This window comes from Nicotiana attenuata, chromosome 8 (genome assembly GCF_001879085.1).
Source record: "Nicotiana attenuata strain UT chromosome 8, NIATTr2, whole genome shotgun sequence".
NCBI classification, from domain to species: Eukaryota; Viridiplantae; Streptophyta; class Magnoliopsida; order Solanales; family Solanaceae; genus Nicotiana; species Nicotiana attenuata.
The window spans coordinates 45520669-45533005 of record NC_031996.1 but is presented as its reverse complement, the minus strand read 5'-3'; the positions used below and the strand labels follow the sequence as shown (position 1 = coordinate 45533005).

Genomic DNA, 12337 nt, shown 5'->3' with positions numbered 1-12337 from the left:
TGGTTTAGGGTGTTGTTTATATTATGGGTGAAGAAGAATGACATTGATGATAAGAAATTTGAGATTTTAGTATTTATCTAGGATCAAGAGAATGTCTTGTTGCGCGTAGAAACACCATTAATAAGGACTATGAAGCTTTATGTCACCAAGTATTTGAGAAAATGCTTAAGTGACTAAAACATGAGAATTATTGCTAATATGAAATCCCTTTGACTTGTATTAATATAGATTAAAGCTGAAAGGGTTGGCGAATGTTGTACTACGCTCAAGAGTAGGAAGTTAAGGTATGTAAAGCTAACTCTCTATGTTTGGGAATGTTATTGATTCTCCCTACACTATGCTTCTTTTACAACGTTACTAATTGCCTCAGAAATATAGTTTAGCCTAGTTCCTTGAATAGTTGTAGAACTTCTATTCTTTAGCTTCATAACTCGTTCATGACTTTCGTTCTGAACGTTGTGAGCTCACTGCGTATTCAATATAGACTTGGGTTTGATGCCCCCCGAGTCTTAGTATAGATTACTCAGTATGTCATAAACAATTGAAGTTTCAGTGTTCATAATCAGTTCAAGAATACATGTCTTAGTAGTCCTATTCAGTATTCCAGTATTATGTAACTCAGTGTGATCCAGTATTCCAGTATCAAGTAACTCAGTGTGATTCAGTATTTCACTATCATGTATTGCAGTATGATTCTCAGTTCCTGATTTTAAATCCCTGAAAGTTGAACACCTGTATTTGGGCTTGAGGCCGCAGTTTATGTTTTATGCATCTTTGGGCCTGAGGCTGCAGTTATGTATACGTATACTTGGGCCCGAGGCCGCAGTTGTGCACACACACACACGCAGTTTATTTATTCAGATAAACAGGTTGTTCATCATTCAGAAGAGGGAGTATTCATATCCTTACTTCCTTTGTTCAGTTCAATTATCAGCTATCATTTCAGTTATGAGTTGTCACTTCAGTTATTATTTATCAGTTCAGTTATCAACTATCAATTCAGTTATCAGTTATCAGTTATCATTTCAGTTTCAGTTTTAATAGTTATCATTTCAGTTATTAATTATCAATTCTCAGTTATCAGCTTGGTTTCAGTTTCAGCATTTATAATTCTTTCTTTCAGTTGCCTTACATACCAGTGCAATTCAAATGTACTAACGTCCCTTTTGCCCGGGCCTGCATCTCACGATGCAGGTAATGATTTACAGGTTGATGATTCAGAGCGCTAGGATTCTCGTACCAACTACTTGGTGATCCCCAGTTCTTCCGGGGCATTATCATTACCTTACAATCTTCAGAATTTTCAGAAAATCAGTGTTTTTAGTACTTCATTAAAGGCTTCATAGACTAGAGTAACAGTTAGACAGAGTCTCAGGCTTTTCATGTTAAGCAATGTTGGCTACATATATGTTTCAGACTTGTTTTAGTATTTCCGCACTTTGATTTATATCATCCAGACTTTCAGTATATCAGCATGTGTTAGTTTATCTTCTGCATTCAGTATGTTATGACATCACATGTTGATTCAGCCAGCCAGTTGGTTCGCTCGGTCACATGTAGTTAGGCACCGAATGTCGTGTTATGTCGAGGCCCAGGTTCGGGGCGTGACAACTAAGAACAAAAAAATAGATGAAAAAGGCAATATCAATAACCAATAACAATGGCAAGTAGGGGTGTTCATAAAAATCCGAAAAACCGAACCAAACCGAAAACCAAACCAAACCGACCAAAAAAGCTGATACTTTTTGGTTTGGTTTGGTTTTGGTTTTGAATTTTAAAAACCGATCAAATTTGATTTGGTTTTGATTTTAATCACAAAAAAACCGAACTAAACCGACTATAGGAGTAGCTATTTCAAATTTATTATTACACCTATATATATGTATATTGTTATACCAAGTTTCAAAAAATTTATGGTAAATTTAATAGTTTGCACTTTTAATATAGTTCTTTACCTTTACATTCTTGTTTGATTGGTAGTTTATTTTTGTTTAGTGTAAGAATCCATTTCATGTTAAAAATAATATATTTTTAATTGAGTCTTTAAATTATCCATCACTATTTGATTCAATTATCATCAATATATCTTGGTAAATAATAGATTTCTCAAAGGACAATTGATTTGATAGTGTTACATTGAAAATATGGTCGCCGGAATATGTATTTGATAGTGTATGCCTTATATTTAAGAAAAAACCGACAAATAACCGAAAAAACCTAAAACCGACATAAACCGAATCGAGAAAAACCGACTTAATTGGTTTGATTTGGTTCTAATATTTGAAAAATTGACTTACTTGGTTTGGTTTCTTTTTAGGGAAAAACCGATCCAAACCGAACCATGAACACCCCTAAATTGGCAAGGTACTAGAAAATCAATAAATATAGTGAAATACAGTATACGAGGTTAAATTTGAAATTTTTTATCACTATATATAGACAAATATTTTGCCCCACCATACCGGCTCTCTCTCAAAATATGAATGACATGCAATCACATAACATCAGTGGAGAGAGCACAAAACCATACATTCTGAAAAAATGCATTGCCCTTTTGCTTTCATGTGCCTCTTCAACTTACAAATTCAAGCAAGTACATGCATTTTCCATCAGACGTGGCATCCCTTTGTCAAGCCCAGAAATGGGCAAGTACTTGATTTTCTCTCTAGTTTCCCTTTCAGGTCCGATGCGCTACGCCCAGAAAATCTTTAATCAAATTCAATTTCCAAATATCTTTACTTGGAATACAATGATTAGAGGTTATGCTGAGAGTGAAAACCCGTATCCAGCTATTGAAATACACAATAAAATGTGTGTGAATTCTGTTGCACCTGACACACATACATACCCTTTTGTGTTAAAAGCTATTGCGAAGGTGATTGATGTTAGGGAAGGAGAAAAAGTGCATTGCGTTACTATTAGAAATGGGTTTGAATCGTTGGTGTTTGTTCAGAATTCCTTGGTTCATTTCTATGGAGCTATTGGTCAAGCAGAGGATGCACATAAGGTGTTTGAGGAAATGTCTGACAAGAATCTTGTGGCTTGGAATTCAGTGATTAATGGGTATGCTTTGAATAGTCGACCTAATGAAACGTTGACCCTTTATAGGAGAATGGTTTTTGAGGGTGTCAAGCCTGATGGGTTTACTTTGGTTAGTTTGTTGACTGCTTCTGCTGAGCTTGGTGCTTTGGCTTTGGGTAGAAGGGCGCATGTGTTTATGTTGAAGGTGGGATTGGATAAGAATTTACATGCTGCAAACGCCCTTTTGGATCTTTATGCTAAATGTGGGAATGTAAAAGAGGCAGAGCAAGTTTTTGATGAGTTGGAGGAGGATAGTGTAGTTTCTTGGACCTCTTTGATTGTAGGTTTGGCTGTTAACGGGTTTGGTGAGAGAGCACTTGAGCTTTTCAAGGAAATGGAAAGAAAAGGATTTGTTCCTACTGAGATCACATTTGTTGGGGTGTTATATGCCTGTAGCCATTGTGGTTTGGCGGACAAAGGCTTTGCTTACTTTGAAAGGATGCAAAAGGAGTTCGGAATTAAGCCTAAAATTGAACACTATGGCTGCATGGTTGATTTATTAGGAAGGGCTGGTTTAGTGGAAAAGGCGTACAAGTATATTACAGACATGCCATTGCAACCCAATGCGGTGATTTGGCGAACATTACTCGGTGCCTGCTCAATACATGGTCATTTAGCTCTAGCGGAGATGACCAGAAATCACCTTAAGCTGTTAGAACCTAAACATTCTGGAGATTATGTGCTCCTTTCGAACCTTTATGCAGCCGAAAGGCGATGGTCAGATGTGCATAAACTGAGGAGAACAATGCTTAAAGAAGGGGTAAAGAAAGTCCCCGGGCATAGTCTCGTTGAGTTGCGTAATCGTGTGCATGAATTTGTTATGGGAGATAGAACCCATCCTAAAACTGAGGCTATATATGCTATGCTTGCGGAAATGACTAGATTGTTGAGATTGGAAGGTTATGTCCCTCATACATCAAATGTGCTTGCTGACATAGAGGAAGAGGAGAAGGAGACTGCTTTGGCTTACCATAGTGAAAAAATTGCAATTGCATTCATGTTGATTAGTACACCGCCTGGGACCTCTATTAGAATTGTGAAGAACTTAAGGGTCTGTGCTGATTGCCACCTTGCCATAAAACTAATATCGAAGGTCTTTGATCGCGAGATAGTTGTTAGAGATCGTAGCCGGTTTCACCATTTCACCAATGGATCTTGCTCTTGTAAAGATTATTGGTAAAACGTAATTGTGGGATTGGAACTGGAACTTTACGTGAGTTGCTGAAATCAGAACGTGTCCTTTTGGAAATATAAAAATCGATGAAAACTACTGCATTCTACTCAAGGAGAAGTTACCAAAAACAAGACGCTAATATCTAGTCCGTTGCTTGATGGGCAGTTTGAAAACAATTAATGCAACTCTATGCTTTCTGTGGAAGAAATATTCCTCAACCCCCTTCTACACTGTTTTATGTATCGTTTTAAGAGGATCATCCTGGGTGTCTATACAACTCTTGAGAGGATTAGCTACCTTTGTAATAACAAAAAGCGAGGTACCTGACCCTAAGCAAAAGGGATTCAATCTGACGAGTAAGTCCTTCAGTTTCACCAAAACCCTTTAATAACTTCAGATGATTGCACTTTCATTTCAGCTGGTAAGGTTACATACTCATTATTCCCGCATAATCTGCTATATTTAAGATGTTAATACCCAGTTGACAGCTCATGTTCCACCTTGCTGAAGGTATAAATCAAGTATCTGATGATTCTTGCAGATTCCTTTCAAAACCTGTTGATACACATTCCACTTCAAGTTGCCAGTTACCTACATGGATCCTCAAATTTTGTGCACTAAATAAAGAAATATCTTTTTAAGTGTCTTTGAAGCCCAACATGCTCCCACAACAGCAAGACGCAAGGTTGGAACACACACCCCTGAAGCTGAAATATCCAGATTTTTTTTCCTTTGTGGAAGAAGCTAAAGCAACTACTGTCTTTTGTAGATCAGGAAGTGGATGGTGTGTGATTTTTGAAGAAACTACTTTGACTTGGAAGTAACTAGCATGGCTCAACTAATTCTGGAGTTGGGCAGATCAAGACGCTTAGGAATCTCTGGAAATGGACCAGCAGTATCCACATCACAGTCAACTCATACTACAGAGTACTTAATGACGGTGAATCTAGCTCTGCACAATGGCCATGGAGTATGATCTGGAAACTATGGCTGAATACAAAGTGGGTTGCTTCAGTTGGTTGTTGATGCATGATGCATGTTTGACTAATGGCGGCATAGCTCTAGAAACCAGACAGAGATCATTCATGGCGTGGGCAAAATTTCTTGGTTTCTTGTTTTGATGATCTATGTTTGCTCCTCTTTTCTGTGTTGCAGAGAGAACCAATTACATGCTCTTGGAGTTCTCCAAGTGGCATTGCTCCATCATTGATTCCATCAAAATAGCTACCCTCTTTCTGATGGCCAACATTCTAGGCTACTTTATTCCTATGGTTCTTGAAGCTCAACCCGTCTTCTGGCCAGAATATGCTTGCTTTAGGGATCATGATATGCCTGAAATCCCACAAAAAGGTGGAAGGAATGTATTGTGAGGGGACGGATTCAGTTCTTCAATGTGCAACAGGAAACTCGTTTGGGGCTATTTATTTCAATCAATTTGTCAGCTAATCCTAGAAGGGGAGCAACTGGTAAAGTTGCTGCCATGTGACCAGGAGGTCACGGGTTCGAGCCGTGGAAACAGCCTCTTGCAGAAATGCAGGGTAAGGCTGCGTACAATAGACGCTTGTGGTCCGGCCCTTCCCCGGACCCGCTCATAGCGGGAGCTTAGTGCACCGGGCTGCCCTTTACTTTAGCAGCTAATCCTAGTGTGAACATTTCCTTTAATTCTGGCAGGGTTTATTCCGGTCATGGCACACATGTAGCCTCCATTGCTGCTGGAAAGTATGCTCAATCTGCTCTGTACTACGGATATGCCAAAGGATCAGCAAGAGGAGTTGCCCCACATGCTATGCTGGCTGTTTACGAGGTGACCTGGACAGAAGGAAGCCATACTTCTAATTATCTTTCTGGTATGGATCAGGATGTTGCAAATGGTGTTGACAGAATATCCATTTCTCTTAGGTATTGATTACTCCATAATATGAAAAGATTCTATAGCAAATGCCTCTTTTGGTGCCCTGCTGAAAGGGGTCTTAGTTTCTGCTGCAGCGAGAATGGTACCATGCATGTTAGTCTAGGTGCCTGGCCTTCTACTATATGTGCAACTGGCAACTGGACCGGCATAGAATTAGAATATCATCATGCTGCTGAATTGCTGCCATGCCAAAAGTTGCAACCAGATTGGAGTCCATCAGCTATTAGGTGTGTTATGATGACCACCATGAAGGTGTGAACCATTTAGGCAGTACTTCAAACCCCATCGTTGATGCGGCAACAATAGCCCAGCAACGCCATTAGGCAGCAGAGCAGGACATGTTGATTTGAATCGTGCTGTGGATCCAGGATTATTAATATATGATGCTACTTCTCATGACTGTGTGAATCTTCTATGCTCCATGTAACCATTGCAAGATTATCAGTTAGCTACAACTGCTCAAATCCATCTTCTGATCATAATTACCCATAATTTATTGCCTTATATGTGTGTAGCCTAAAGAGGGAAACTTCCCTTGGGTGGTGGAAGTGCCCAAGAATTGTACAATATCAGTATACTCACAAGTTGTTGTATTTTTTTATTTGAACTTTGTAATTTTTATTTCACTTGCCTTTAATTTAGAAAATAAGAAAGAATATAGATACAACAAGGTATGACAATTCAGACTTCATGGTAGTCTATAACTTCATCTCGAATTAAATCTAGAGGGAGAAAGTCATATGCAATTATACGACTTCTTTTTATTTATTTATAATATATCTATACAATTTAACCAGCTTGTTATAAAAGTTACCTGTTATGATAATATAAAACCCCTTGTTTGTGAATGCACACAACTTAAAGTCGATTTAATTGGTGTTCTAAACTCTTCTCCTATCGTTTTGCAATTTACCATAATTGTCCACTAAATTTCATATAACGATGAAGAAATCAGAATCATGTAGGAAAACAATCAAAACAGTAAACAACACCAAACAACGAATGCTAGAACTAATTTTTAATTGAATAAAAATATGGCTGAGTATTTTTTTAAAATGAATCGCATTAAGTAAATTAGATAGAACAACGAATGGTCAAACCCAGCTTCTGTCATGGCACATTTTTAGTCAGCTTTTACAATAACAATGAAATTCAACTAATCATGAAACTGAAAGAACCATATGAAAAAAAAAAAAAAAAAGAGAAATGGCCAATAAATGATAAATGGAAACCAAAATTTGAGCATCGGTCAACCAAACAGCTGTGATTTTTCTCATCGGCATCATCTCTTCTTGATAGAGATCAACCTAAGGATTCACATATCTACAAATAGAACAAAAGACAATACAAATCATGAATCTTGATTTTGATTGAAATAGCAATGAATACAAACAATTTGAATCACCAATGGCAATAGTTAGCACTTAGCAGGAAAAAAACTTATTCGCACCTGATGTTTATACTACTTCAATAAGTACATGACATGTTTTTTTCACATATAATGTTATCACAATCATCGTTAATTAACATACACTATCATGTCATTTTTATCACTTAACCCCGGTGTGGATAAGTTTCCTCATTGTTAGATTCGATAGATCGGTCAAAGAAAAATGATTTTTGATCATTTTCTCTTATTAATAGTAAAGAATAAAGAACTAGACTGTCAAAATAAGAATCAAAATATGCAGACAACATGGCGAAAAGAACAAGCGGAGCAAGAAAACAAAATTCAAGTGTTTCAGTGAACATTTATATCTACTTCTATGCAAATTACAATAGGTAGGAACTATAATCTGTTTCTTAAACTGAATCTATGAAGAAAATGACAAGCTGTACCTCATCAAAAATCTTCTAGTTCCCGCGGTTCCACAAGAATATAGAGGGGCTTTCCCTTTAGCCTGCTTTGACCCTGATACGCGGAGAAATCAAGACGAAAAAAAAAAAACATAAAAATTATGCTGCACAAAATAGTTTGTTCAGAGCTCAGACTGCATAAATTAACTAGTACCCTGATCATGCTTGTTCCAATAAAATGAAGTGATAAAAAACACCTATAGAAAATAAATAAGTGAGTTTATATTCGCCGCGGAATAAGTATCTCCAATTCCTAAATATCCAAAATTCCATTACAGAAAAAGAGAAGAAGTAAACTGAGCTTGTGTAGTTAGCATCTCAAGAGTATTAAATTTGAACAGCAGTAGGGCAGATGCAGTATTTATGAGATTGGCAGATGAGATCCAGTTTCTGTAGGCAATAACTATTGCATGCCAAAGAAACCGGTAAGGTTATTTATTTTCTTTTCAATCATAAAAAACTGAAAGAGAAAAAGCCAACGAAATGAGACTTATAAATAAAAAAATACGACCAACTTTCAGTAATTTCTTTTTGTTTTTTCTGACGACCAAGGAAATCCGTCTGGAGCAAACCGTTTGAACAACCGCAGCCTTTGAAACTCAGGGATGATGGGCTCACCCCTCTACACTTCTCCGCTTAAATACCGGACTCGAACATGTGACCTAAAACACAAGTCCATCAACCTTTGCCATCTGAGCTAACCCCGAGGGGGCCCTACTTTTAGTAGTTCGTTTGGACTTTTTTCTATCATTTTTTATGTAACTTGTAGCAAAATTCATGAAAAACACACGAAAGCCTAAAAACAGTTACTTTCCTTCAACAAAGGTTTGCATTGATTAACAACTTGTTTGTCCAAAAAATATCAGAATTTCAAATAAACAAAGCAAAGTCAAAGAGAATGATAAGTCAGCACTACCTTGACCTCTGGCACTCCGATAACGCAACCACATTCAACCACTTCAGCCCCCATCCGTTCTACATTGTAGTACGGAAAACATCATTAGCTGAGCCCAAGAACGAAGGAACCATGAGAATCACGGAAATTACCTAGAAGTTTAATTGCAGCAGAGAGCGTTCCACCGGTAGCTACCAAATCGTCAAGTATGACTGCTTTGTCCCCTTGCTGTACAGCTCCAACATGCATCTCCAAACAATCTTTCCCATACTCCAGTTCATATGATTCTGCAATTACCTTACCTGTCCAGTGTTGTCAATGCTGAGATAAGACTTTCCAAAAATAGTAGTCAAGCATTAATAAGGTTTCCTTTTCAAGACCAGCCTTTAAAGCAATCTTCTAAGGATGGTTTCCATATCTGGACCATACTCCAAGATGGAATGGGCAGCATGGAAGCAGAGCCCAATAGCATGTAAAAGATATAATGCATGATATTAAAGATACGGTCAGCAACAAAGTCAAAGAAATTTGAACATCCTATCCTACATGAAATTAGTTTGTTTAATCAACTACTTCTTTTGAAGGGGAGCCCTGGCATAACTGGTAAAGTAACTGCCATGGGTTTGAGGCATGGAAACTACCTCTTGCACAAATGCAAGGTAAGGCTGGGTACAATAGATCCTTGTGGTCCGGCCGGCCCTTCCTTGGACCCCGCGCATTGCAAGAGCTTAGTGCACCGGATTACCCTTTTTTTAATCAACTACTTAAGTTGATACATTTCTTATCCTGTTCTCTTTGATAAATCTTCTAATCTGATGAACAAAAGATGAATCACAAGATACTGACTCTGACTTTGATAGTTAAGATGGATCCGAGAGCGATATTCTAACATTAACATGAAATTATCACAACATTTCCACCAGAATGCATTACTGATAATTGAGTGCTCCTCATAATGAAAAGAAGTTCTAATTTCTAAAAATTATTTACAAATCAATCTAAGAATACCTGGCAATTTTCCTGGCTTGCGTAAAGGAACAAACTTTGCACCAATGGCTAGAGCTACAGATGGACCAAACATGAACCCTCTAGCTTCAATTCCTATCAAGTAATTTGACCATTAATGAAAAATGAGGAAAAGAAATTAAAAAGTTTGCAAATTAGTAAGGGTGAAGAACAATTTTTCCTAATATCCTAACATTATGGAAAACACTATCATACTACAATTAAATAATTCTGACTAAATGCACTGTATCACCAAAAAAAACAATTAACTGTCTCTCTCATTGAATAAAATATTTTACAACTCAGGAAAAATCCAAAATTACTTAGTCATGACACTCTAAGATAATGGCATTTTGTCATATAAAAAATTAGGCAGGTGCTTAAATACACTTCAATACAGCTTCCAAATTAATCCAACACAACTAATTTATGCTTTAAAAAATGTATTCCACACCAAACATATCAAATGTGGGTGTAATTTCCTTAAAAAAAAGATTCTGTATTTTAATGTGGAATAATGACCTAATCTTCAATGATTAGTAAGAAAGGACAAAAAACAAGGAGAAATAACCTGAAATTTTTCAGTGAAATTAATACAGTGAAAGAAAAAATATTTCCTTTGCATACACAAGAAAAACCAGATACAAATTCTAATAGTTAAAAAGTGAAAGAAGAGATTTACCAGCAACAACAGAGATGTCCATGTCTTTGTACCTATCAACAAATATGTCCACTGTGTCTTTAAATACCTTATGATTCAACAACAAAGTTGTAATATCCTGAAACATTATTCCTGCAAAAACAAGGAAAAAAATAGTATTTAAAAAAAAAAAAAAGACATGCATTGCAAAAAATAAGGAAAAGGGCAGCCGGTTGCACAAAGCATCCGGTATTTATGAAGTTTTCGAGGGTCCAAGGAAGGACCGCACCTCGAGGGTGTGATGTAGCAGTGTACCCTGATGCTTACATTAGTGGTTGCTTCCACGACGATCAAACACGGAGCCAGAATGTTGAGTATATGGGTTCTGGAATCTAGAACATGATAAGTTATTGGGTTCGACATAGATTATTTCTACATATTAATTAGATTTCTTAAGATAAATACAGGACTTGAGCTGCAGCTACTGGGTTTTACTGAACCCTAGTGGCAACGCTAGTAATTTTTCCAAGGGTATTCAAATTTAAAAGCAGTGAAAAAATTTCTCGATAAAGGGTGTTATTTTTTACCTACGTATACGGTGTAATTTTTCGACAAACTGGTGGAACCCATAGAAGGCAGTAGCTAGACTTGTGGCTCGTAACCCATGACTTATAGATCATACATAGACAATTTTACCATTGCGCCAAAGCTCCCTTTCACATAACACGAAAAAAATGGGAAAGAAAAAGGGGTCAAAATGCAGGTAGAAAAATGAAAACTACCTGGTTTTGGGAAATCAGGAACAACTCTAATGGCTTGAGAAATGCCCTGAAGCCTAGAATCTCCTTTGAGTCCATTTTCAGCTGCAAACATCTTCTTGAAATTTTTCTATGTGAGAAATTAATTTGTCTCTGTTTTTCTCTCTATATATAAGTAAGACTAGAGGAAGAGGAGATGAGGCAATTGATCTTTTGTTTGTTTAATAGTCAGGAGAAGCAGTGTACTTTCTCACTCTTCAATGTCTTTTAGGAAGGTTTGGTTTGGTATGCACTTTGTTATTTCCAACAAGAATAGAGTAGTTGCTTCTTAAATTGCATTTCTTTTCCCTCTCAAAGTAAGATAATAATAATAATAAAAAGGATCAAATCTTTCTCTCTTCTTTTTCTCTCTCTCTCTCTCTTTCTATCTTTGTTGGTGTGCATCAAACACAAGTGGTTTATAAAACAAAATAAAAACAAGGGGTTGTTTGGTTTAAGGATAATATAATTATAGTGATTTTTAATAATATGTTGGAATTCAATAATCTCTTCACCTAATTATTTAGTCCTAGTACTTTGTTTGGTTCAATTAATTAAATAGGAGTAAAGGTTTATTCTCTCCGAATTTCACTTGTGGGATTACACTGGGTTGTTGTTATTGTTGTTGTTGTTGTGAGATATACAGTCAAATCTCTCTATAACGGCCTTATTTATACTAGATTTTTTTGGTGTTAAAACGAAGTGTTATTGAAAAAAAATATATATATGTTATAACACAGCATGAAAATTAGTTCCAAAGAGAACTTGACTTTTATAATTAATGATTGTTATATAACGACGTTGTTACGGGCAGATTTGAATGTTCCACCTACAGTTCGAAATATATGTTTGATTTGAAACTGAATAAACTTGGATAAAGTTATGTGGAGTATATAATTTTAACCTTGGCATTTTTAAAGAATTTTGGGAGAGGAGGCTTTGAAAGACATATTTGTCATTTCATTATTTTATCAAG

The 12337-nt window shown here is 36.6% G+C and overlaps 2 protein-coding genes across 6 annotated transcripts; one reads left to right on the top strand and one right to left on the bottom strand.

The window, feature by feature from the left end:
- On the top strand, positions 2397–6846 carry LOC109231381 (pentatricopeptide repeat-containing protein At4g21065). 4 transcript variants are annotated; one of them, XM_019397030.1, is made up of 5 exons: positions 2397–4676; positions 4797–4940; positions 5025–5793; positions 5927–6154; positions 6242–6846. In XM_019397030.1, exon 1 carries the CDS (start codon positions 2480–2482, stop codon positions 4259–4261), a length of 1782 nt encoding a protein of 593 aa, XP_019252575.1. In that variant the 5' UTR covers positions 2397–2479; the 3' UTR covers positions 4262–4676; positions 4797–4940; positions 5025–5793; positions 5927–6154; positions 6242–6846. The 4 variants fall into 4 exon arrangements, with proteins under 4 accessions (XP_019252575.1, XP_019252576.1, XP_019252577.1 ...); XM_019397031.1 differs by having other exon boundaries at positions 2397–4611; positions 5927–6846; XM_019397032.1 differs by having other exon boundaries at positions 5030–5793; positions 5927–6846.
- On the bottom strand, positions 7169–11740 carry LOC109231380 (adenine phosphoribosyltransferase 5). Of its 2 annotated transcripts, XM_019397027.1 has the most exons (8): positions 11347–11740; positions 10607–10717; positions 9928–10020; positions 9072–9221; positions 8941–8999; positions 8179–8221; positions 8007–8079; positions 7169–7490 (listed from the first exon to the last, which is right to left on the bottom strand). In XM_019397027.1, the coding sequence occupies exons 1-8, from the start codon at positions 11435–11437 to the stop codon at positions 7475–7477; spliced, it is 636 nt and encodes a 211-aa protein (XP_019252572.1). In that variant the 5' UTR covers positions 11438–11740; the 3' UTR covers positions 7169–7474. The 2 variants fall into 2 exon arrangements, with proteins under 2 accessions (XP_019252572.1, XP_019252573.1); XM_019397028.1 differs by lacking the exon at positions 8179–8221 and having other exon boundaries at positions 11347–11737.